The 26,255-nt window shown below is 42.8% G+C and overlaps 1 protein-coding gene across 1 annotated transcript; it reads left to right on the top strand.

The window, feature by feature from the left end:
- The first annotated feature begins 526 nt into the window (after positions 1-526).
- On the top strand, positions 527-23,039 carry ERICH5 (glutamate rich 5). Its single transcript, XM_032316663.1, has 3 exons — positions 527-992; positions 19,266-20,297; positions 22,023-23,039. The coding sequence occupies exons 1-3, from the start codon at positions 935-937 to the stop codon at positions 22,133-22,135; spliced, it is 1,203 nt and encodes a 400-aa protein (XP_032172554.1). The 5' UTR covers positions 527-934; the 3' UTR covers positions 22,136-23,039.
- The last annotated feature ends 3,216 nt before the right edge of the window (positions 23,040-26,255 follow it).

Consider the following 26,255-nt stretch of genomic DNA (forward strand, 5'->3'; position numbering starts at 1 on the left):
TAAATTACAATAAATTACAATGAGTAAAATAGTAACTTTTTGGTGGCAAACTTGGCAGACACTACCTTAACTAACCTGTCAAAGTTAACATCACCAATAATGGAGGAAACTGACATCATTTGCTCTCGGTGGGAATTCACAGACGACGTAACATCGTGCATTCCAGCCAAAACTGCACTGCCTGAAAACAATCCTAAGGAAACACCGCACAAAGCCAAACCGAGAAATATTCTACAAAATAAATGGCCCATTCTCTTAAAAGAGGTCAAGGTCATGAAAGACAAAGACTGGGGGAACTACTTCAGATTAAGCAAACTAAAGAGAGGCACAACAATTAAATGTGATGTTTGGTCCCAGATTGGGCAATTGACTGAACTTGACTACCAGGTGGATTAAATAGTATATCAACAGCAAACTTCCTCGTGGTAACAGTACTGACGTTATGTAAGAATAAGACTGCCATCCGAAGCTAGTCTACCAATCAATATCCACTGACCACAATCGCCTCCTCCCCTCTCCCGCTATTTAGTGATGATTCAGATGAGCCCTCCCAGCCCTTCGCCCTCGCCGTTAGGGACACCATCCCTATCCCTGCTTCTGAAGCCTTTTCCCTCTCCTCCTCGACTGCACTCCCCACCTTCTGCCCACCTGGCTCCCTGTCCTTGTCCTCTCCAGCTTCTTCGCTCCCGCCTCCCGGACCACCTCCTCCACCCCCTCCACCTCTGCCGCGCACCCTCCCCTCTCCAGGTGCGCACCGCCACCGCGACGCGACGCCGTGCGCTTGCGCTGCGCACCCGCCGGTGCCGGGCGGGCAGAGTTGCAGGAGCGCTGCGCCGCCGGTGCGTTCTGCGCGGGATCCGAGCTCCGGGCCGACGCCCGCACGGGGCAGGGACAGGTGGCTGCGCTGGTCCACAGGGCCGCCCTTCTGCCCGCGATGGGCTGCTCCAGCAGCGCCCTCAACACGGCCGGCGACAGCAGCGGGCTCCGCAGAGGTGAGCAGGGGTCCCGGCCCCAACGCCGCCCGGTCCTCGGGATTCGAGTTGGCTTGCTCCCCGGGGGTCCGAAAGGTACGACTCGTGTCCGCCCGGTCCGGTAGGGGGCGGGCTGCTCGCTGACGACCGTAGTGGGCCCTGAGCGCCTCGCGACTCCCTCGGGAAAGCCGCTGGACCCGCGGTGTGGAGGTCCCCGTGCGCCCCGCCACGCACGCTGCCCGACCCGGGAGGCCAAGGGCTGGGCCCGGGGTCGCTCTACCCGCCGGGCGACCGGGGAGGTGGCGTTCAATCCCTACCGCGGTTGGCGGCGGCTTCCCTTAAACAGATGAGTGTTTTCCGACCCTTAAAAGAGGTGCTCTTTTATCTCCCCCAAAGTACTAACTTTCAGATTATATAAAGCTGCAAACTCACTGGGACTGGTAACTATTCGTCTGGTCGTGAGGAGAGACGTGGTACCCATTTTTCTTTTGAGACCTTGCCCTCTCGTCAGCCTTTCAGCATCAAAGATGGTACAGGTGGACGGACGTTCACTCCATCAAGTAGGTTCTTGCTCTATTAAAGAGGTCAGATATACCTTCCCCTATCCTTGGCTTCAGTATTTCCTGACGAATATCCATGGGGTTAGAAGTGGTCATCACCTAAATTCAACAAGTGTATTTTGGACGTCTATTTTGTCATAGCCAGGTGTCTGGCTAGATGCTGGAGATATATAAGTGACCCTCTTTGTGGGGGGGAGGTTAGGGATCAAAGAGACAGGCAATAGACAAGTTAAATGATTAAGTTTCTGACAGTGAGAAGTGCTATGAAAAGAGAGCAGATTAATTAACTAGAGAGTGACTGGGTTTTATGTGCACTTCTAAGATTTTGAATGGCTAACATTTTTAGACAAAGTTTCGAAGGGTAGGCAAATTCCTGGTTATTTTGGAGTCATACTCAAGGCTAACGCTAGGGGAAATTTTATATTTCAGTTAATTCCTTTTCAGAGGTCTTCTTTTAGCACCTTGTGTTATTCCAATAACAGAAACGTCTTCCCCTCTGATTCTGTAAGTAGAGAGCACAGGATTCTCGTGAATGCTGTTTCAAAGTTCAGACGCTGTGTCCTAGTCAGAAGTATGTTTGTTGTGTTGCAGTCATTTTCATGGTGTATGATAAATTTATTTCTAAAAGCAATAAAAAGTTTGGAAATAGGCAAAGTCATTAAAACCATATATATAAAAGTGATTCCAAACCCTTTGTCATTGACAACGATGTGAAGTGATGGAAAAATCCATTCCTAATGTACAATACTCGCTAATCTTTCTCTTTTTTTTAAATTTTTTATTTTTTATAAACATATATTTTTATCCCCAGGGGTACAGGTCTGTGAATCGCCAGGTTTACACACTTCACAGCACTCACCAAAGCACATACCCTCCTCAATGTCCATGCTAACCTTTCTTTTAAAGAAACGAAAGCCTCATACCTCAAACATGCTCTCAAGAGGTCAGTGCAAAATAATAATAATAATAAATTTTAAAAAATTTTAAAGAGGCTAGAACAAGAAACAATTTCTTTGATGTTTCATTTTATTTTATGAAACCGGGTAGATTTTGCATTCTGTTCCATGACAAATCCTTGTTGTTTTCAATATGAAAAACTGAGGAAAATTGATGCTTCAAGAAGGTAGACCATATTTTGGTTTCTCTTATCCCCTTCTGTGGCCCCAGATATCCCAGGAGTAGCATACTGATTTAAGAAGCAGAACACTAGGGGCACTTGGATGGCTCAGTGGGTTAAGCCTCTGGCTCTTGGATTTGACTCAGGTCGTGGTCTCATGGGATGTGAGATGGAGTCCCATCCTAAGCCATGCCTCAGGCTCCACACTCAGCAGGAGTGGGCTTGAAGAGGCTCACCTTCTGCTCCTTCCCCTTGCATGTGCACGCTGTCTCATGCCCCCCCCCCCCATAAATAAATGGGGGTGCCTGAGTGGCGCAGTTGGTTAAGCCACAGACTCTTGATTTCCACTCAGGTCATGATCTCAGGGTCCTGGGATCCCTGGAGTGGGCCTCTGCGCCCAGTGCAGAGTCTGCTTCAGGATTCTCTCTCCCTCTCCCTCTGCCCCTCTTCCTGCTTGATCATGCTTTCTCAATCTCTCTCAAATAAATAAATAAATAAATAAATAAATGTCTAAAAAATATATAAATAAATCTTTTTTTCTTAAAGCTGAGCACTGTATCATCATTGTAGATTTTATTTTTTACTTCTTAAAGTTTTTTTTTTATTTATTGAAGAGAGAAAGTGCATGCACACATGTGAAGGAGCAGGGAAAGAGGGATAAGCAGACTCCATGCTGAGTGTGGAGGCTGGGTTTGATTCCAGGACCCTGAGATCATGACCTGAGCTGAATTCAAGAGGGAGCTCAGCCACCTGAACCACCCAGACACCACCCCTCCATTATAGATTTTTTTAACTGATAAAAACATGACTCTGGGGAATGTTACTCTTAGGGAAGGGCATAAGTATCTAATAAGGGGAAATGAGTTTTTAATCCTTTCAAAACATAATGAATAACTTTGTTTAAAAAAAAAGCATTTTATCGCCAGTATTAATAACCATCAATATAAGTCACACCCTTTCATTTTTTATTCATGCTTTCCTTATTGTTCTAAGTTTTCCTGGATGTTGTTCTGAAAGAAATGTTAAAATGCCCAACAACCAGGTTAAGCGTATAGAAAATTAATCCGCTGCATAAATTGCTCAATGCACATATTGAATCAGTCAACAGGTGTATTTTGCTTCTGATCCCCAATCACACAATACTCTCTTGTAATTGGATACTATTGTATGTTCATCAGCATTTCAACTCCATGATCTTGGAGGCTCAATAAATAATTCATTCCTATTTGTGCAGCTTAAAACTTCTTTAAATCCTAAATCCAATCCTAAGTCTGTGTGTATGAGTTTTAATCTAAAATCCAAGTTTATTAAATGTCCTGTAAGTACCTTTATTAAGTGTACCCCTGGTGCCTAACAATACTTGGCACACAGTTGTTGAATTAATTACTTCACTTAATCTTTATGACAATACTGTAAGTATGGTTATCTCCATTTCAAAGATAAGGAGCCCTGTGACCTTGGACAATTATTTACTCTTCAGAGTCAGAGCTGGGCTTTGAATTCAAGTCCTCTGCTTCCAGAGCTTGACCTGTTTCTCCTTAAATCATTTTTTGATAACTAGATTTAAATCTGTTTTTGCCTCAGATCACTCTGGATCCCCATTAGACTTGTATGTCATCCACTTTCCAAACAACAAAAGAAATCTAATTAAGTATAATGTAATACTATAATTTAATAAGTTTAATAATATAATTATAGTTTTATCAAAATCCCTAGATAAGATCTATAGTAATAAATATGATACAGTTGTGATATATGTAATAAATACATTTGTTCTATATTAATATATAATGAACATATTTTAATAAGTATTTCTTTATCCCAAATGAGTCAGTAAAATATGAACTTCGTATTTACTTCCAAATATAAACTAGGAATATTTGGAAGACATTTATTTAACCCTAGAGCTATTTTGAGCAGAGTACATAGATGTAGAGAAACTTCTGGTCCCTCCCACAGGGATATAGACAATCCTCATATCCTACCAGACATTCTTTAAATTCACAATATCAACCTTAAACCCACATGGGTTGATGTTAAAATATGAGAACTAGCCTGTAGACTGGATTTGCACTGACAAATTCTGAATTTTTTGTTAAGTAGCTTAAGAACTGTCATACATGACATAATATTAGCTTACAAGCAAAATAATCATTAAATAGTGGTTTGGGCTAGATTACCTCTGAGATCAATTATGACTCTACAGGATTTTTTCCTGTACCATCAAAATATGAAGTACTTATTTTCTGGGCTTAAATATAAGTCAGATAGCAGCTATTTGGTTAGGTAGCTGTTAGGCTAAAGAGAAAAAGCCCTTCCACTGATCACATGGCTGTGTTTGCTCGGACCCATCAGACATGGAATCCCACCGAGCTTTTTTCCCTCACCTCTGAAGGTGACTGACTACGGAAAGAGACGTGGGGGACCAGGACACAGGTGGGTAGTCAGATAACTATCCAGTGCTTTCAAAGTGTTGAACAGGGCCTGGTATATGCTAGTCACACATAGGTTTTTACTGAATGCCCTAAAATCTAGGAGGAAAGAGGCATTTCTTTCCAAAAGGACGATTATACAGATTGAGTGGACTTTCTTGTATTTGTGGAATCAAGTCTAAATTTGGGGGCCATATTCTGTTCAAAATTTCTGTTCTTTTCAGCACCCCGAGGGTCCGGTGGAATTGAACACAAAGGTTTTGTTGATTTTACGGACTTTAACGGACTCACGAGTCTCTAGATTTTCGTACCTGAAGCGTCCCCCCTGTGCTGCCAGCCTCCTATGTCCATGTGTGATCCTTGCCTGCTCTTCCCTAATATAAATGCCAACTATTTCTGGCAGACTTCTTCCTGAAATCTTCCAGCTTCAGCACCAGCACGGACGAAGTAAATAGATGGTCATTATTGACAATTTCACTGCTAGGTTAATAGGTACATTTCCACTGCTAGCTATAATCATTTGTTTATTCTACCCTCAACTCTCCACTAGCTGCTTGGAGTCCGTGTTACCAAGGCAATTGAACGAGGCTTGAATTTCACACTGTTGTGTGAATTGTTCTTTGTACTGCGGAGATACCTTCAGCCAATATTTTCAGTCCTAAGTAGACAAATGTTTTTTCTTTGTAATTGAAGTCTAAATATCATCAACATTAAAACTCATTTTAATCGGCTTGGCTGCAGATATTATATATAAAAATGGGATTTATTCCTTTATAATGCTGGAAGTCAGGGCGCCTGGGTGGCTCAGTTGTTGGGCGTCTGCCTTTGGCTCAGGTCATAATCCCAGGGTCCTGGGATCGAGCCCTGCATCGGACTCCCTGCTTTGTGGGGAGTCTTCTTCTTCCTCTCCTACTCCCCCTGCTTATGTTCCCTCTCTCACTGTGTATCTCTCTGTCAAATAAATAGATAAAATATTTTTTATTTGGGTGGCTTTAAAAAAGCCTGGTGGCTCAGTGGGCTAAAGCCTCTGCCTTCAGCTCAGGTCATGATCTCAGGGTCCTGGGATCAAGCCCCACATCAGGCTCTCTGCTCAGCAGGGAGCCTGCTTCCCCCTCTCTCTGTCTGCCTCTCTGCCTATTTGTGATCTCTGTCTCTGTCAAATAAATAAATAAAATCTTTAAGAAAAAAAAAAATGCTGGAAGTCTAGACCAAGTCTAGTATGTCTTTGTGTCCCTTCTAGAGCCTGGCACACAGAGCTTGGCAGGTCTTTGTGGTTGGGTGGTTATTAACATACAGCTAATTAAAATGGAATATAAGAACCACATACATGGCTCAAAAATTTGAAAACATTTGAAAAATGCATGCTTTGAAAAGTATACTTCCTGCCCTATTCCCACCATCTGCTTAGTTCCAATGATGCCCATGGGTAAATACTTTTATTGAGTGGAGGTTTTTTGGATACTCTTCCAAAATTTGTTTACACATTGCAAACATTTCCCACTCCCATCTACAATATACAATGTAATTTTTAAAGATTTAATTTATTTATTTGTCAGAGACAGAGCAAATGAGAGAGAGTGCAGGCAGGGCGAGTAGCAGGCAGAGGGAGAAGCAGGTTTCCCACTGAGCAAGGAGCCGGATGTGGGACTTGATCTCAGGACCCTGGGATCATTCATGACTTGAGCCAAAGGCAGACACTTAACCAATTGAGCCATCCAGGTGTTCCTATAAAATGTATCATCCCCACTATTTTTCACCTTGTGTTTTTTTCACCAAACAAAGTGGAGATCTTTCTATATTGATATATAGAGAATGTCTTTCTCCTTTTTTACCCTTGCTTAACAATCTATTGTGTGATTTGTTTGGCCAGTCCCCTACTGATGGACATTTGGTTTGTTTCCAATCTTTTCCTGTTGCAAACAAGGCTGCAGTGAATTCCTTTATATATACATCATTTTGAATGCGTGCAAGAGTAGCTGTGGAACCATTTCCCAAAAGTGGCATTACTAAGTCAAAGGGTATGTGCCGTTATGATTTTCATGGATAACTGCGTAAATGCCTTCCTTAAGACTTGTACCAATTTACTCTCTCATCAACGATACAGTAAGTTTTTGTTTTTTTTTTTAATAAAATTGAAGGATTTTCGAGATTAGTGCAGCAACATCAAAACATGGGCTTGGAGGGGAAGGCAGGAGACAGGTAGGAGTTCCCACTTGGTTCCGGGTATTTAAGACTCTGATCCCCACAACAATCTTCTAAAGCAAACATCAGTATCAGCAAAAACAGCTAGGAAACTGCAGTTTAGCGAGGAGAGATCACTTGCCCGAGATCTCAGAGCTAGCAAGGGATGGGGCTGCAGCCCAGTTCGTGTGACTCGGGAGCCCCTGCTCTTCTCACAGTCCAGTTCCATCTGGGGTCCAGCCCCTCTTCTGCCATAACTTGTTGTATGGCCCGACCTGTAGGCAGAACATAATCCCTGTCTGTCCAGTGGGTGCATGGGTGGATGGCTGGATTGACAGAGATGGGGATTCAAGGGCATGAAGGTACCACATAGAAAAGCCGAGGGAGAGTAGGAATCAGGACCCAGGGAATAACAGAAACTTGGAAGGCAACGTTGGCTGCGGTGGGCTTGGGATGAGAGTGGGTTGTGGAGAGGGTCTCCTCATCAGGCAGGCAAGAGTCAACACAGCCAAACAAAGCTTCACTGTGTTCTTTTAAATCATGCACCTGTAAGGTTGCCCCACGTCCCAGCTAATGTGCACAGTTTCACTTCTGTGTTAATGTTTTACAACATCGGGTTTAAAATAAAAACCTACCACTTGTGGGGGGTTCCTGCAGGGCTCACCAGAACTGATAAAGAGCACCAAACTTGGCCAGGCTTCAGCACCTGGTGTGTTTAAGGGTATGCAGTTCCAGGTAACTTTTTTTTAAAGCAAAATACCAGACTATAGCTCTCCAAGTGAGTGTTAATGTCTGGAAAGCATCAAAATAACCTCAGAAACCTCTTTACTTTCCCAGAGTCGTTGCTGTTGTTGATGTTCCTTGATCCCCTCCCTGGGAGTTGCTGTCTAGCTCTAGAGTTCATTCTTTTGTGCATATTCAAGGATATCAGAGATTTGTCCTTTAAGGGTGAGGACTGAAGGAAAAAACCCACCCACATTTATTTTTTAATTTTTTTAAAGATTTTATTTAATCATTTGACAGACAGAGATCACAAGTAGGCAGAGAGGCAGGCAGAGAGAGAGGAAGGGAAGCAGGCTCCCCGCTATGCAGAGAGCCTGACTCGGGGCTCAATCCCAGGACCCTGGGATCATGACCCGAGCCGAAGGCAGAGGCTTTAACCCACTGAGCCACCCAGATGCCCGCAACCCACATTTAAAAAAAAGATTTATTATGTATTTGAGAGAGAGAGAAAGTGAAAGCATGAGCCAGGGGGAGGGGCAGAGGGAGAGAAATCCTCAAGCAGACTCCCTGCTGAGCGAGGAGCCCCACACAGGGCTCTATCCCAGGACCAGCAGATCATGACCAGAGCTGAAATCAAGGGCCGGGCCGACTGAGCCACCCAGGTGCCCCACATTGTTTTTAATAGCTAAATATCTATGGGAATTGCTTTATGAAGGTGGACAAAATAGGCCAGGTGATGATTGTATGCTCAGAAACAAGGAATGATCGTTGGAAATAGGCAAGGAAAAGAAAGGTCAGCCTGTGTCAGAGGGGCAAGTTCAGCTGACATCACTTTCTTCCCCATGGAAGGGCCCAAGGGGCTGTGGGTCCCCAGGATAACTGGGCTGGGCTGCAGTCACTGGGTGGGCTAGAGTCCTACATCTTAGGGAAGATGACCCTCTTTTCTCAGACTACATACTCAGCAGTCCCTTTGGCTGCTCCTCTAGGCTGGCTTCTCCAGTAAGACAAAGACCTCAAGACTCGATAACATGTTCTTTATTCATGCTGAACACTCCTCAACATTCGAGTATGTATGGTTCTGAACACTTGCTTTGAGCACATCATATAAGGCTGGTTACGAAAGTGAAGTGTCCAAATGTGCCTTAAATAGGAAAGTCAAGATAGAAGATCAAAAAGCATCCATAGGGGCGCCTGGGTGGCTCAGTGGGTTAAGCCGCTGCCTTCGGCTCAGGTCATGATCTCAGGGTCCTGGGATCGAGTCCCGCATCGGGCTCTCTGCTCGGCAGGGAGCCTGCTTCCCTCTCTCTCTCTCTCTGCCTGCCTCTCCATCTGCTTGTGATTTCTCTCTGTCAAATAAATAAATAAAATCTTTAAAAAAAAAAAAAAAAAAAGCATCCATAGACAGCAAAATGGCATTCCTGCCCTCTCTATCTACTTTAGGGTCACCAAAAGTCACATTTCATTTACAAACAGCACACTCTGTAGCCCTGACAGTGTAGTTCAAAGTGGGCATCAAAATAGCACCAATTAACATCAGTTAGGATAAAATGAACTTGACCTCATGAGCCAAAGATTGAAACTTCTCTATGTTTCAACAAGCCTTCCCTATGACCTGAGCTCTAGCCTTTCCTGGCTTCTTTGCAGCTATTCCAGATGCCTCTTCCCCATCAACTCCCCCCCACCCCCCCACCCCCGCCTCCAGCTTCCCAGTGTGAACCTCTTTCTCAGTGATTGACCTGCCTCCTCTCCATTAAAAGGAAGGTCTTCGGGATCTACTTCTTTGGATGCACCATCAAACCAAGTTATTGTGTTTTTTTGTTTTGTTTTGTTTTTGTCTATGAGTTAATTGCCTGTTCCTCTTACCAGCATTTTCCCATTTGGGGACAATACTTCCTCAAGCCTAAAATATATTTGTCCTTACATTCAGTGAAAAGGACCTTTCTGCTTTACTCAGAGGCTTGCTTTTAAACGTCTTTATAAAGGGTCCCTGCAGGATGAAAACATGACACACTATGCAGACTGCCCTGATTGATCTGTTCTTATTATCTTCTCAGTCTCGCTCAGCTAATGCTCCTCCAGTCTATTTTTTCTTTTTAGTAAAAGGAATGCTTTCTGACTTTTTTTTCTTTTTAGTAAATTTGCAGAAGAAAAGGGACTGTTAAAAATATTAAGTAATATTTTTATATTACTTAATATGTAATATATATTAAGTAATAACACAAGTCGTACAAAAATTAAAAATCATAAAAGTGGTATGTGGGGGCGCCTGGGTGGCTCAGTGGGTTAAAGCCTCTACCTTCGGCTCAGGTCATGATCCCAGGGTCCTGGGATCGAGCCCCACGTTGGGCTCTTTGCTCACTAGGGAACCTGCTTCCTCCTCTCTCTCTGCCTGCCTCTCTGCCTACTTGTGATCTCTGTCTGTCAAATAAATAAATAAAATCTTAAAAAAAAAAAAAAGTGGTATGTGAATGACCAAAGTTTTTTCTACAGTTATCGGATCTTATTTTGCTAGGTTACATGCTCTTGTATTTTTGCTGCTATACTTAAAAAAAAAAACACAACTTTTATCTTTAGATTTATAGAAAGATTATGAAAATATACAGAGAGCTCCCACAGACCCCATACCCACTTTCCCTTATTAACATCTTATGTGAGTAGGGCATGCGTATCACAATGAACCAATACAGATACATTATTTTTTAAAAGATTTTATTTATTTATTTTAGAGAGAGAGAGCAAGATGGGGAGGAGCTGCAGAGGGAGCAGGAGAAGCAGTCTCCCCCTGAGCAGGGAGCCCGATGAGGGGCTCAATCCCAGGACCCTGAGATCATGACGTGAGCCGAAGTCAGACACTTAACTGACTGAGCCACCCAGGTGCCCTCCGTACATTATTATTATTAACCAAAGTCCATGCTTTATTCAGATTTCTTCAGTTTTTCTCGAATGTCCTTTTTCTGTTCCAGAGTTCCATCCAGGACTCCAGAATGCATTTAGTCATTGTGTTTCCTTAGACCACTCTTGACTATGACAGTTTCTCAGTCGTGTTTTAGATGACCTTGACAGTTTTGAGTACTGGTCAGGTATTTTCTAGACTATCCCTCAGTTGGGTTTTGTCTGCCTTTTTTTTTTTTTTTTACAATGCTCCTGGGGTTGTGGGCTCTGGGAGAAAGATGACAGAAGTAAAGTGCCCTTCACACCACATCATCACATCATCTCAAGAGTACACATTCTCAGTGTGACTTATTACTGCCTCCCTAAGCTTCTCTAATCCTCCGTTTGAAGACTCTGAAGCTTGGGAAAGGGTAAGTATAGGAATTTATTTTATACTCTCGTCTTACAGAAATCTTCTAGCTTAATCATTGCCGTGATTCTTGGTCAAAACTGCCTCTTCCTATATCAAAGCTTTTTCTTATGCCCTGCTTTATGAAGAAGCTCATTCAATTCAATTTTCAAATGTCTGTTCCAGAGCCCCATGCTGGCCTCCCAGGTGCTTAGGACTGTAAGGGGAAGACAAATAGCTTTTCATTCTGGAAAATAAAATCCCTCACTTCCCTCAGTGCGATCTGTACTGTTCCCTCACTGTGGAGGCAAAATCATCTGAACAGAGCGTGGGTCTGCAACCTGAGAGAGTCACAGCAGTGGTCACCTGAAAGTCCTGGGGTCCTACTCAGTCTGCCACTGCTCTTCTAGTCCTAGGGCCTCAGGGGGTCACTGACTACCCGCCCGTCCATTGTGAATATGACTGCTCTGCTGTAAAATTTAATATTTGATCCCAGCCCCCAATTTGCTAACTGCTCATGGGAATACTCGGCTTCTCAGGCACGGGAACCTGCTCCTGGCCACAGGCCTTCATACCCTGCACCCCCCCTGAGTCAAGCACAGGCACCGTGGCTGAGCTAGGGGAACAGCCAGCTCACACCGGTGTGGCCACTTGCTCGCTGCTCTTGGAGCGCAGGGTGGAATAGAACATGCATTAACCTTAAGTTCAGAGGAGAAATGAGAAGGCTCCTTTTCCTGGACCTCCCTGAGGAGGGGGCTTAGCAAACCCAGCCAGTTCTGTGACATGAAGGAAGCTTGAGAAAAATCTCCCTCTCCGGTGTGGAGCTTACTTAGACTAGCCCGGGCCCTTGACATCGCTAAATCAGCGTACTCACCTGATCCCCAGTGCTGACTATATGACAGGCAAGCATGAGGATGGAGCCCGGACCCTCTGTCTAAGGATGAGCAGCAATGCCCATGGGGAGTGAGGGACATGACCCCAGCAGTTCTGCCTACTTTTGATCTGTGTTTGTCAAATAAAAGATTTTATTTTGTTTATTTGACAGAGATTACAAGTAGGCAGAGAGGCAGGCAGAGAGAGAAGGGGAAGCAGGCTTCCCTGGAGCAGAGAGCCCAATGCGGGACTCGATCCCAGGACCCTGGGATCATGACCTGAGCCGAAGGCAGCGGCTTAACCCACTGAGCCACCCAGGTGTCCCAAATCAAATAAAATCTTAAAAAAAAAAAAAAAAGAAAAGCTGAAGGCAAAGTGCCTCAATGAACAGGAGCCGCTGTTGTACCTCCTGGAGAAGCAGGGTGGGCGAGGTCTGTTGAGGTTGGTCAAGTGTCACAGTGTGGGCTTGTCAGAGACATGATCTTCACTTTCTCTCTCCTCTGCCTCATTCATTGAAATGCCTTTGATTTTAAGACTAGATTTCTGCCCAAATGCTGGATCCCCAGGTGCCAGTAGTGAGCATCAGTCGATGAAAAAAATGTCTTTCTCAGTGGTGAATACTGTTGCTCATTTCAAAAGTGACGTTTTGTGCAACAGCTTCTTTGAAATAAGAGTGTCTCTTCTAGGAGTCGAAAAATAACGAAAGGAAATGAAATTGGAACACGATTTCTGCAGGAGGTCATTACTTGGCCCTGTAGCTCTTAAATATCAGCCTTTCCCCTCCCCGGCCCGGCATCTCTGCCTCGAGTGTTCCAGAAGTGTCTCCCCAATGACATGGTCTTGTTCCTCTACAGTTAAACCTCAACATCAGGTTTACCTTCAAACTTGATCGAATTTACTCTGGGATGGTGAAAACTCATCTTAGAGAGTTCTGTTAGAAGGATGGCTTCTCCAGTCTTTATTTACCCTCTTAAGGATTTTTTGGTCATGGTTTCATACTTCAGTTACGTGGGGTTTTGCATAAGTTCCCCTCTCTTCAAAATGAGCGCCCTGTTCACATCTACCCATGACAGAATGCACTGTTGGGGATGAGCCCACAGGGACAGTGTTTGTAGACACTTTGGTGAGAGAAATGGGCAGAAACACCTAGAGCAGCACCACTGGTGGGCCCACAGATGTTTGTTGGATAAATGGTGGGATGAAATTGAGGACAAAGCAGAGTAAGAAAAGGAGAAGATGAGTAGATTCTTCCCTGGGGGCTGATGCCTGCTGCGTCTTGGTTCCCAAAGGTCCAAAGTAAAGAACCTAGAAATGGTGGCAGCGAGGGAAAACACCAGGGTGCCCCTTTCTCACCAATTCTTTAGAAAACCTGGAGGTCTTTGGGATGTCTAATATGTCACCGTCATGGGATAGGAAATATTGACCTCAAGTTTTCCTCCTTGCTGGGCAGAAACTTTTCATGTCTGATCAGGGTAATGAACTGAGTTGAAAAGCTTCCATCATAATGTGAATTTCAGGTATGTTAGCTCTCGTTCTAATCCCTTCTGTAATGTTGCCTAGTATTTCATTTCTTTGTGTGCCTATCACAACGGTGCTTACAACAAGGGTTCTGTTAGTTCAGCTGTCACAATAAATTTGTTCACGGATCAGCTTACAACAGAACTAAGAGAAATAATGAGCACCAAAGGATTAGGCCCAGAGCAGTGTATGATTTGATAAAATGTAGGGTTCAGAAAACATGCACATCTTTTTTTTTTTTTTTTTTTTTTTTTTTATTTGACAGACAGAGATCACAAGCAGGCAGAGAGGTAGGCAGAGAGAGAGGAAGGGAAGCAGGCTCCCTGCCAAGCAAAGAGCCCAATGCGGGGCTTGATCCCAGGACCCTGGGATCATGACCTGAGCTGAAGGCAGAGGCTTTAACCCACTGAGCCACCCAGGCACCCCAACACATACATCTTTAAACAACTTTGGATGTGGAAACAATGCGTCCCTCCACAGTATTTATTACATAATAATACAGATTAGGCCGAGAACGTCTCCTATGGATGGACCAAAGATCTCACTGCTTTCCAAGTTGGCATGCTAGAAGAAAGGATGTCGTACCTTCTTCACTTTCCAGTGTTTAGGGGCATGTTTATCCCAGCTCCTTAAGTTGCAGTTCATTCTTTCTGTTGCTAAGTTAGCTGTAATTTATTGGCAAGGCCACCAGGAGGCCATAAAGGACCTTTGTGAAATTGGAAAAAGATGCCCTCCCCACTCCTGACACCCCTTTGCAGGTGCACAAAGGCTGGAGTTCAGCTCTCCCTCGCCCCTCGGCAGGACACCCTCTGTGTTATCCCCCAGCAGTGCCGGTCACGAGCTAGTGCTTTCCACCTGCAACACACGGAATCCTCACAGCAGCTCTGCTAATACTGTTCCCGCTTTACAGCTGGTGAAACTGAGGCACAAAGAGCCATCATCAGGCTAGCGAGGACAGGAATCAGGACTCAGACCCACTACCTTATGGGTGTTGTTTTTAAGGTCATGGGATCTCTGTCCTCTCCTTGAGAACAGATTACCCTCTTCTGTCACATAGGAGAAAGAACTTTTGGGCTGTTCATTAAGAACCATGACTTCCAAAATACATTCATTTCAAAATTCAAGCAGAATGCAATTAATCGATATAAATATAAAATGAATGTGTCACTATACTTAGAACATTCTCTCTCTCTCTCTCTTTCTTTTTTGGTGTTCATTTTATTTCTTTTTTCCTCTAAGTTTTTATTTAAATTCCAGCTAGTTAATATATAGTGCAATATTAGTTTAAGTTGTGGAATTCAGTGATTCTTACAAACAGTAACAGTGATACTTACAAACAGCACTCAGTGCTCATCCCTACTGGTGCCCTCCTCAGTACCCATTACCTGTTTAACACCCCCCACCCGCCGCATCCCCTCCAGTAGTCATCCATTTATTCTCTATAGATGGTCATTTTATTTTTTATTTATTTTTTAAAAATTTTATTTATTTATTTGACAGACAGAGATCACAAGTAGGCAGAGAGCGAGGAAGGGAAGCAGGCTCCCCGCTGAGCAGAGAGCTCGACACGGGGCTTGATCCCAGGACCCCGGGATCATGACCTGAGCTGAAGGCAGAGGCTTTAACCCACTGAGCCACCCAGGCACCCCATTGGTGGTCATTTTAAAGATGTTTTATCTCCTTTGGGTTACTGTAGGAAAATACAGTGGCATTCTTCTGTAACATTTCCCAGTTTGGTTGGCTGTTTTCAGACTATATTATAAAAATGTTCTGTGTTGAGGACATTTGCCTACTTCAAGCTTATCTGTAAGATTAGGAAAATACCTAAGAATGAAAACTGATACGGTGATCACGTGCATAGATGTTCTAGTTATGTGGCACAAATTGATAGATCGCTTGGACACTTGTGACATTCTCTGTGGATAGAGAACTTTTCACAAAGCTTTTGATTTTGGAGAAAAAACTTGGCTCGGTCTGATGGCATAATATGTCTTTCAAAATATACAACTGAGTGACTTCGTTTGGGGTGTGTTGTGACATCCCCCACGGCTTTCTGCTCTAGAAGATTGATGCCTCTGGAATGCACCCACAGCAGGCCCAGCTGCGTGGAAATCGTCTGTCTCCTATAACTGACAGTACTAATCACTGTAATAACTATTTTACCGGCAAATATAATTTGGCAGACATCTGTGATTAGTATATTAACACATTTCCCTGTTAATTCCCTAAGGCAGCCATCTCCAGAACATCCCTTGTGAGATCTTAATGAATCGTCTCGTCATAATGAAATTTCTTTATAAGCCTGAGAAATCCCTTTTGTTAAGTGGTCTAAAGGGCTATTCATTTGAAAGCTTCATTCATGCTGAGACCTGAGGGAGAGCCAAAGGATAGCCCTTCTCTCTGTTCTGACATCTGACTCCCAGGGGCACCCACTGCCAGGGCCCAGAATCGCCCCCAGTCCTTCCCAAACTCTGTTGCTCCAAGCCTCGGTTTACATTACTTTCCACCTGGGGCTTCAAGCCCAGTCCCAGAGGCAAGATGGGGAATGATTGGATGTGAACAAATGTATTAAAAGGAGAAACAGGAGCACCTGGGAAGCTCAGCCAGTTATGTGTCTGCCTTGAACTCAAGTCAAGATCTCAGGGTTTTGGGATCGAGCCCCACGTTGGGCTCCCTGCTCAGCGGGGAGTCTGTTTCTCCCTCTAACCCAACCCTCTTGTGCACTTTCTCTCTCACTCACTCTCTCTCAAATAAATAAATAAAATCTTTAAAAATAAATAAAAAGAGAAACGATTGGCAATGAGTTGAATTAATGATAATACACAAATTAAGGAAGGGAAGAACTATGACATTATTAACTCAGGGAGAAATGAAAACTAATTTATGCAAAATAATAGCTTACTATTTGGCTCAGTTCCTCCTAGCAGACATACTTGTTCTATGGACATGTACCTGGATATTACCCAAATAACAACATAATTCCTATTTTCAATGACTGCTTATATACAATGGCTGAATTGAAAGGAAATGTGAATGTGTAAAGGGAGAGGGTATGGGGTGACAGAAGTGGGAGAAGAAGGAGCCCAAATCTTTATTTTCTATGGTGGGACTGAACAGAAATGCCCAAACTGAGAGATTATGAAGTAACAATTTGCTTAGAGATATAGAAGAAAAACATCCCCCCAAAACAGCTAAATGAATTAAGATACTTGCCCCTAGGGAAGTGAGAAGAGAGCCAAGTTTTTTTTTCTTTTTTTTAAGATTTTATTCATTTATTTGACAGAGAGAGACACAGCTAGAGAGGGAACACAAGCAGGGGGAGTGGGAGAGGAAGAAGTAGGCTTCCCTCCGAGCAGGGAGCCCAAAGTGGGGCTGGATCCCACAACCCTGGGATCATGACCTGAGCCAAAGGCATACACTTAATACTGGGCCGGCCACCCAGATGCCCCAGGAGATCCAAATATTAGCCATGCATCTTACATTAGGTAATGAGATGTATGTACACATATATAACTGGGGTGGGGAGTAACTTAGGGAAAAAAGATTAAAAATAATGAAAAGAAAAACAATTTTCAGGGGAAAAAAATAGAAATATATCACCTAGAGGCCCATTTTAACATGTTGGTTTATTTCCTCCCAGTTATTTTCACCCTCTGTTTGTGATTGTCTTTCTCTTACCCCCTCTTTCCCTTCCAGTGATTAACAATGCTATAATCATACTTTGATAAAATTGATAGCTAACTTACTGAGCACTTAGGGGCACAGCAGACCGTGTGCTAATACACACTTTATATGCGCCATTTCATTTGATTAACCCCACTGTGCGTGCTGATATTTTAACTTCTATCATAATTATGTTCTTACATTAGCATATGGTCTTCATAATCATTTTTTTCATGGACTAAGAATATTCCATCTAGCAGAATATGTATCTTTCCCCCAAATTATTTGACTTTTAAGTTGTTTGCCACCTCTTGCTGTTATAAGGAATACTGAGATGATATATTTAAAGCTTTTTCCTGACATGTATTTTTTTTCTGACATTTTTGTTTTTAGGATAAATTTCCAGAAGGAGGATTCCTGGGTCATAGAGTAGAATTATGTTGCCAAGTTGCTTGTCTTAAACTGTTTAGGGCATGTTCACGTTCAGTGCTTAATGTGATGCCTCATGCAGCTTGGAGACAAGTAGTGAGAGAGAGTCACTGCCATTTTATGGATGAGATACTTAGGAGCTAAGTCTTCAAGGTCAAACAACTGGAGGAAGGGCCAGAATTAAAATGCATGGTTCCCAACTCTTTCATGATTTCTGCTCCTCCTCCAAAATGAAATGAAACCCAGTCTGAGCTGTCCCTGTACTTACCCTTCCCAGATGTCTTGGTCTTCACCTAGTGGAGTGTCTCAGTCATGGAACCCTTTCCTTTCACTGAGGGCCATTCTTCTTCAGGAAAATGGAAGATCTCTCTAGTAGCCCAAAACCACACGTGAAATCTTCTATCAGGGCTAAGGAGGAGAAAGAGCAAGAAGCAGAAAGGACGGGAGAAAACAAAGTGAAATATGCTTACTTAGAAAATGGGACAGAAACTATGAGAAGATGTCTGAGGAGCAAACATGAAAACACCGTGGTTTTGGAGGACCTTAACGCTTCAGATAAGGTGTTTGAGCTGAAGACAGTAAAGAAGTTTGACTTAGGGAGTGTTAGGGTCATGGTATGGCCTTTCTTTGTTCAGTTGTACACAGGACTTTCTTGAATGTTAAATCTACTCTTTTTAAAAGATTTTATTGATTGGGGCGCCTGGGTGGCTCAGTAGGTTAAGCCTCTGCCTTCGGCTCAGGTCATGATCTCAGGGTCCTGGGATCGAGCCCTGCATCGGGCTCTCTGCTCAGCAGGGAGCCTGCTTCCCTTTCTCTCTCTGCCTGCTGCTCTGCTGCCTACTTGTGATCTCTCTGTCAAATTAAAAAAAAAGATTTTATTGATCAATTTATTGATTTGAAAGAGGGGGGTGGGGCAGAGGGAGAGGCAGAGAATCTCAAGCAGACTCTGTGCTAAGCCTGGAGCCCGATGCAGGGCTTGATTCCACAACCCTGAGACTCTGACCCAAGCTGAACCCAAGTCAGACGCTTAACCGACTAAACCACCTAGGCGCCCCTACATCTATTTTTTTTTTAATTTTTAAATTAACATATAATATATTATTAGCCCCAGGGGTACAGGTCTGTGAATTGCCAGGTTTACACACCTCACCGCACTCACTATAGCACATACCTTCCCCAATGATGTCCATTCTTTCTTTCTTTAAAGATTTTATTTATTTATTTAACAGAGAAAGATCACAAGTAGTCAGAGGCAGGCAGAGAGAGAGAGGAGAAAGCAGGCTCCCTGCCGAGCAGAGAGCCCAATGCAGGACTTGATCCCAGGACCCTGAGATCATGACCTGAGCCAAAGGCAGAGGCTTAATCCACTGAGCCACCCAGGTGCCCCGATGTCCATTATTTCTTGATGGTGATATCCTTTCTCAGGATAGAAACGAATCAACAATTTGATTTTTTCTTTTTCTCTTTCAAATGAATGATCAAAAAATAACTTTAAATGTGTATTTTTTTCAATCACAGAAGAAAGTGAGTCCTGCTTTGCCCAACCAAAACCACGGACACTGGGAAAAGAATCCACTCTTTATGGCAAGGTGGAAAAGGAAAGTCCAGCCCCCTTTGAGAAGCTCAAGATTTCAGCAGTGTCTACAGCTAACGGTGTTAAATCTGTCCATGAACGGCCCATGGCAAACAGTGCTGCAGATCCACCAGCATCCACAGAAGAGGCTCAGCCTCTAGACAGACCCGAGGAGTCGGGGCCACCCCAGCCAGGTGGCAAAGATGATACTCTGGGTATGGGAGGAAAGAAGAAAGACATGGGAGCAGTGACAGAGGCTCAGCCTTTACAAGGAAATGCTAAGACTGAATCTGGAGAAACAGACCTCAAGTACACCAAGCCTTTGAGGGCCACAGGAGAGAGGGGCTCTCCAGGAGCAGTGGAGGGTACTGAGAATCCACAAACTTCCAGACAGATGAAACTTTTAGGAACATCTGATAAAATCCCTCCTCTGGAAGCAGCCAGAGAGCCACAACCTCAAGAAGCAATGGGCAAAGGTGAACAGACCCAACTCCCAGAAACAGTTCCCAAGGAGAAGGAATCTCCAGAAGTACTGGAAGGAAGTCAGTTTGTGGAAACAGCTGGAGAGCAGCAACTTCAAGAAACGTTGGGGAAAGATGAGCAGTCCCAACCTCTAGAAACCAATCCCAGAGAGAATGAAACACCAGAAATATCAGAAGGAATTCAGTTTGTGGGAACAGCTGGAGAGCGGCAACTTCAAGAAACGTTGGGAAAAGATGAACAGTCCCAACCTCTAGAAACCAATCCCAGAGAGAATGAAACACCGGAAGTGTTGGAAGGAAGTCAGTTTGTGGGAAAAGCTGTAAACAGTGAGTTGCTCCATAAAACTCCTGAAGGTCCCAGAAACATGGAGCAGAGTCAACTTGAAGGAATGATAGCTGGAAGCATGGAGCATCCAGTGGGAATTCTAGAAATAGGAGCAAATATAGAAATGGTCAAGAAAATGCACACTAATGAAGAGGACCAACACATTGAAGGTAAATTTATGATGGTTGTTTAGATGTGTTGCATGAGAGATCATCACTGGGGATTGCTGTTTCAGGTGGTTGGACTTCATTTGACCCAGACCAAAAAGGCTTCCATACCTGGAAAACAGACTTTTGGATCTCCAGAAGAAATTTTCTACACTTGGTCTTAGCCAAATGGCTGGGAAGCAATCCAGCAAAAATTTTCTAAAGCGGGGCTCCTGGGTGGCTCAGTTGGTTAAGCCACTGCCTTCAGCTCAGTCCCACATTGGGCTCCTAACTCCGAGGGAGTCTGCTTCTCCCTCTGACCCTCTCCCCTCTCATGCTCTCTTTCTTACTCTCTCTCTTGCTCAAATAAATAAATAAAATCTTTAAAATTTTTTTCTAAAGCATAGTCTGTCTACAGTTTTTAACCTGCAGTTGTCCTTGTTGAATGCAATTGGATGTTGAAGGCAACGTGTTAAAAGTTCTGAATTTTTCCAAGTTTACTTTTCACTGGGCCCATGTATGGGATGAAGATCCGAAGTAGAGATGAATAGGTGGTTAGTGGGGAACTCACCTAATGAAAGAATGCCAGCGAATGGATAGAACAGGGCAGTTTTCATCTTTGCCAATTTATCCTTAGGAAAAAGTAAATCACTGTCAGTCTGCTGCTGTTCTCCCGCTGGCTTCTTGTCCCTATGAGAAGACTAGAGACAATGCATCATCTCTTGGCATATGTGTTTTTAAAATGTACTTGACCTGCATAGAAGATGGTATCTATACTGTTCTTTATTACAGTCATAATTTTTTAAAAAATGTCTTCTAGGCCATGATCTACATTTTAGTGAGTTTTAGCTGCATACTGCTGGGTAACTGAGGAAAGCATTCATTCATCTGCTTCTTAACTCATTTACGACCACAGCAGCAGTTTTGGAGTCCCAGTCATATGCCAAGTGCAGGGGCTGCAGGGGTGAGGGATAGGCCCTGTTCTCCAGGGGCTCAAAGTCTGGTGGGAAGAAGGCAGAATTTAAATAAATTACCACAGTCTATTGAGATAAGCGCTTTAATGAAGGTGTATAAAAGTACTCCAGGTATAACAAGAGAGGAGCAAGTAAAAACATGTATTTGTCTGACTAGGGTTAGCAAACTTGGGTCGTTCAGGCCTAGGAGAACGACAGTGAGTCAAGTGAGGGGCATGTGTTGTATCTTGGGGAGCCGTGGGCATGGTAGTGAACAGGTGCACCAACATGTTAAAAGAGCAGCTGCCTCTTGGCTCTGTCCATGAGCATGGGGGCCAATGTTGCCCATGCTGACTTCTTAGGGAGACAAATTTGTATCTACAATGTCCAGACTTTTATTTATTTATTTTTCAGACTTTCAACTGTTTGCAATTAATGATTATTTTCTTTAAACACCATCATGGCCCAACAAAATAGGTTTATGGGCATGCCTAGACCACCTTTTCATTTAAATATAAATGGAACTTTTTATTTATATTATGTTCTGCTCTCACTTCTTGGGTAATTCTGCAGTCTCATTTTATATAGGGGGATGCCAAGGTAGGAGATGTCAAGTGACATTGGCCATTCAGAGGATCTGAGGGAATCAAGGCAATTGCCTCTCTTGACCCCACCAGAGAAACTTACTAATTAGACCTAGAGAACAGAAGCTGCCCCATTGGAAACCAGCTGTCAGGAACTTTATTGTTAATGACAAATGAGCATCTCTTACTATCTCCTTTGGTTACTTTTCCAGGTGAGACAGGAGAAAAGGTTGAAACAGAGGCGAAGAACGAGAAAGGAAGTGTAGGGCCTGGAACAAAAGAAGAAGAAACAGGGGAAGCCGTGGGTCTTGCCGCAGCCACATAGATTGGCGTGATCGTAGAAGGATGAACGGACACAGTTGTGTTGTAACAGAGAAAAAAATGGACTGAAGTGTGTGGGTATAGATCTTATCTTTTATCTTATCTTTTAATGTGTACGTATTTTATACAAAGAGTGTGGTTATCATGTTCTTGATTAGGTTGTTCCATAAAACTTCTAAGCCGTACACAGTTGTCTTAGGCACTTAGAACAGTAATACATTCAAGACTGCAGCAGCCATTGCCCGTGACAAGTAGGGTGTACAATTACTGGAGGGTGAGGGTGTTTTGTTCATTGTGGTAATAGGTTTATTCTGTTTAGAAAATGAGATTCTAAAAAGAAGGTATAAGCCTTAGTTGTAGGGGGTTGGAGAAAGGGGTTAGCACATATTAGGGAGCTCCTGATGATGAGGTTACACGGTTATAATTACGATGGGATGAGAAAGAACAACAGTGTCAGGGAAAACTATACCTAGTGTTTCTTTCCTGTGGCAGAATTTAAAGCTGGGAGGAGCCTTAGAAAGTGGGTCCCTCTAGTTACATCTCACCTGAAGTCTGTCTACTGCAGCCGGCTCTCATTTATCATGGTGTGTTCAATGTGTTAACAAAATCCTCACCAAAGGAACGCATCTCTGGTGCTATTGTAAGATCAGGTATTTCGACACCGAAAGGCTATACATTTTCCATGTGCCATTTTGAATTTTGCACTTACGTGAAGGATTTTAATTGGTGTTATCCTTTCGACTGACATTAAAGGTATTTTAAATAAATGGACTTTTAAAGGTATTTCAGAAGCAATGAACAATAAGAATTCAAACCTAGATTAGAGGGGCACCGGGATGGGTCCAGTCGGTTAAGCATCCTTCTCTTGATTTTGGCTCAGGTCATGATCTCAGGATTGTGAAATCCAGCCCTGCACGGGGCTCTGTGCTGAGCTTAGAGTCTGCTTAAGATTCTCTCTCTCCCTCTCTGCCCCTCCCCCCCACTCCTGCACAGCCTGTGTGTGCACTTTATAAAAACAAGCAAAACACCTAGTTTAGTTGCCTATGTGAAGTTTATTCCTTGGGTACTATTATTTTTGTTTGTTTTTAGATTACTGTGGTTTAATGTTAGGCATTAGAGATAGAAAGGAGCTAAGCAATTAGAATTTAAAAACCATTTATAATGGGGCGCCTGGGTGGCTCAGTCAGTTGAGCATCTCAACCTTTGGCTCCATCCCAGGATCAAGGCCCGCCGCTAGCTCCCTGCTCAGCAGGGAGCCTACTTCTCCGTCTCCCTCTCCCCTGGCTTGTGCTCTCTCTATCCCAAATAAGCAAATAAAGTCTTTGAAAAAATAAATAAAAACCATCTATAATATTTCATTAATGTTAAAATATTTCATTAATGTTAAAATCAAAAGTTACTTTTTAAGAATTCTTCCAAAATTTCCAAGGGATTTTGGTAAAAGATTATAGGTGAATGGTAACGATGATAGCAATCTTGTCTACCCTTGAGTGCCTTGCGTTCACGAATATCAGGATAGAATTATATTTTAGAAACACTTGGTGTCTTTTCTTATTTGCAAATATCTATTTTTTACGATAACTGTTCAAATGAATTAACTAGACTCTTTTACTTTAGCTTTGATATTAAAATGACTACTAAGATGATCTGTAAGTAATTTCAAGAATATAGGCTACAGGGAAGAATTATCATCTTTATTCTGATTTTAATATTAGTTTATGTTTGTGACTTTAAAGAGTAGAAGTAGACAGCAAGAGGAAGTGCTTGAGTAGGTGACATCCTCTTTTCTGCGGAGTTGCTGGGTTGTGATTTGGTTGAGAGCAAGGAACCTTTTATCTATCTTTAATGCAGGCATTTAGCCCCTTCAGTGGAACACGAAAGGTGCTTGATAAATATTTGTCAAATCAGTAAATGAATAATGAATACCAAGGGCTCCCATTTACATTTAATTCATTAAAAAAGAATAGATTTTACAGATCAGTTTGTGTAACACTGACATTTTCATGAGGGCTGCTAAGCTCAGTAACAAGCTGTGTATTCGGTGTAGTTCTGAAAATGGCACTATGTCGTGGCCAGGAAAGGAAATAAATCAGAACAGATATAACATCTTTCAAGCTGCCTTTTGTAATCCAAGGGGTTTTTCCCTGACCAAAAGGTATTTTTAAACAGATATCTAGTAAGGAGAAAATGATAGCACTTAGTGTAACTATGAATGATCACCTTAAAAGGTGGAATTGTTCTTTGTGTGAAGCACTTAAATAGTAGGCTTCGTTTACTTAATAGACATGAAGGTCCATTCTCTGTTGTGTAGGTTTTTTTTTTATTGGTAGCATGTGTTAAAGAGACCTGCTCAGAACTGGTTCTTGAACGAATTTTGTCTCAAAGGCATTATTATAGAGTTATAAGTTTTCTAATTGTTTATTAATCTTACTAGTTCCCATTAATTCCCACTTATTAATTTCCATTAATAATAATAAATTAAAATTAATAATTCTATTATCAATTTCCATTAATTACTAAAATAATTTATTCTTAGATTTTGTATCTAAATTTATATACATTTCTGGCACTTTTTATACTTTGGCCTTTAATGTGGCTACTAGACATTTTTAGAAACTGTTCTTTTAGATGGATATTAGTATTTTTTATTCAAATTAAAATGTTCCATAATATGTGAATATTCTAGAATTGAAGCATCTCATCTAAATATTTAGTTTTTAAAATAAAGTAATAAGTGCCTGTAGTAGAACTCAATACAGAAAGGTATAAAATGGGCAGTGAAGTTCTCCCTCCCTTATCTTTAGTCCTTCCATGAGAAGATAAGTTTTCTTGCATATACTTCCACAAGAAGGTGATACATATGCCATGCTTTATGCCTCTGCTAAAACATAAGTGTGTATTTATATCCACATTTTAAAAGACAAATAAGAATTTACATAGCCCTTGTGTTGTGAAAAGTACACGTAAAACGACTAATCTATCCTTTCCCGTGTTAGAATTTTTCTCTTTTGCCAAGACCGACCGACAGCATAGCCCAGGGCATTCTTCACTCTGAGAAGAGGTCTTCAGTTTTGCCCCAAATTTAAAACATAGAAGTTGGACCAAAGGCTTGAGCTGTTTTGTCATGAACTAATAGAGGAACTGTCATTGGGGGTGAATTCTTTCATCCTGGGGTGCTATATAGCCCCAGGATTGTAGCCCCATTTGTGTTCTACTAAGCTAGTTGCAGTATTTTCTACAAATAAGTGGGAGGGAAATGGTGAAGAAATGATTTGCCGGCGGGCAGTCCCAGGAAGGAATGAATGTTTGATTTACCAACAGAGGGCGCCAGTCGCAAGGCTAAGAAATACCCAGTCTCCTCCAGAACTCGAGCCCAGAAGCTGTGCCCTGGGGTGGGGGGAACCAGGAGAGGAATACGTCGCCAACCTGTGACCTTTATTGCCTTTTCCATTTGGGCTTTGGAGTAGGAGCTCTTAACCTAGCTTGGAGCAGTCAAAACACCCAAATCCCTCTTAACAAAGGCTTTTTTGTTCCACACTTGCCCTTGAATTAAGAATAAGAATGGCTTTCAAAGGAAATGGTGTCGTGTCCCCTTCCGGTCCTGTCCCTACCCCCTACACCCCCCCCCCCCCCATTTAATGAATCCAAGAGCAAAGGATAGTCATGGCCAAATAACCCTGATAGGGTTTGTATCAGTGCTCTTCAGGAAACTACAAAAACTTGTTTGAGCACCTAACATTACAAACATCTCACTTTTGTAAAGACGATTTGCTGACCACTTGTCAACATCATAAAGCCATTCATTAGCTCACCCCCATGTATAAGGCAAAGGGAGAACGATCCTCTCCTTTTTCTCTCCCCACACCAAATAGCAGGGCATGGCTGTGCCTGAAAGGTTCAAAGCGTTTGCCCACAAGGTGTCATTTAATCTAAAACTCTTGTCAGCTCCTCGCTTCCTCAGAGAGGAGTTAAGTTAATGAGCATTTGGTTATACTTGCAAGGTTTTATTTTTTTTATTTCTTATTTTTTTAAAGATTTTATTTATTTATTTGGCAGAGAGAGAGATCACAAGTAGGCAGAGAGGCAGGCAGGGTGGGGGGGGGGAGCAGGCTCCCTGCTGAGCA

Source organism: Mustela erminea, chromosome 16 (assembly GCF_009829155.1).
Source record: "Mustela erminea isolate mMusErm1 chromosome 16, mMusErm1.Pri, whole genome shotgun sequence".
NCBI classification, from domain to species: Eukaryota; Metazoa; Chordata; class Mammalia; order Carnivora; family Mustelidae; genus Mustela; species Mustela erminea.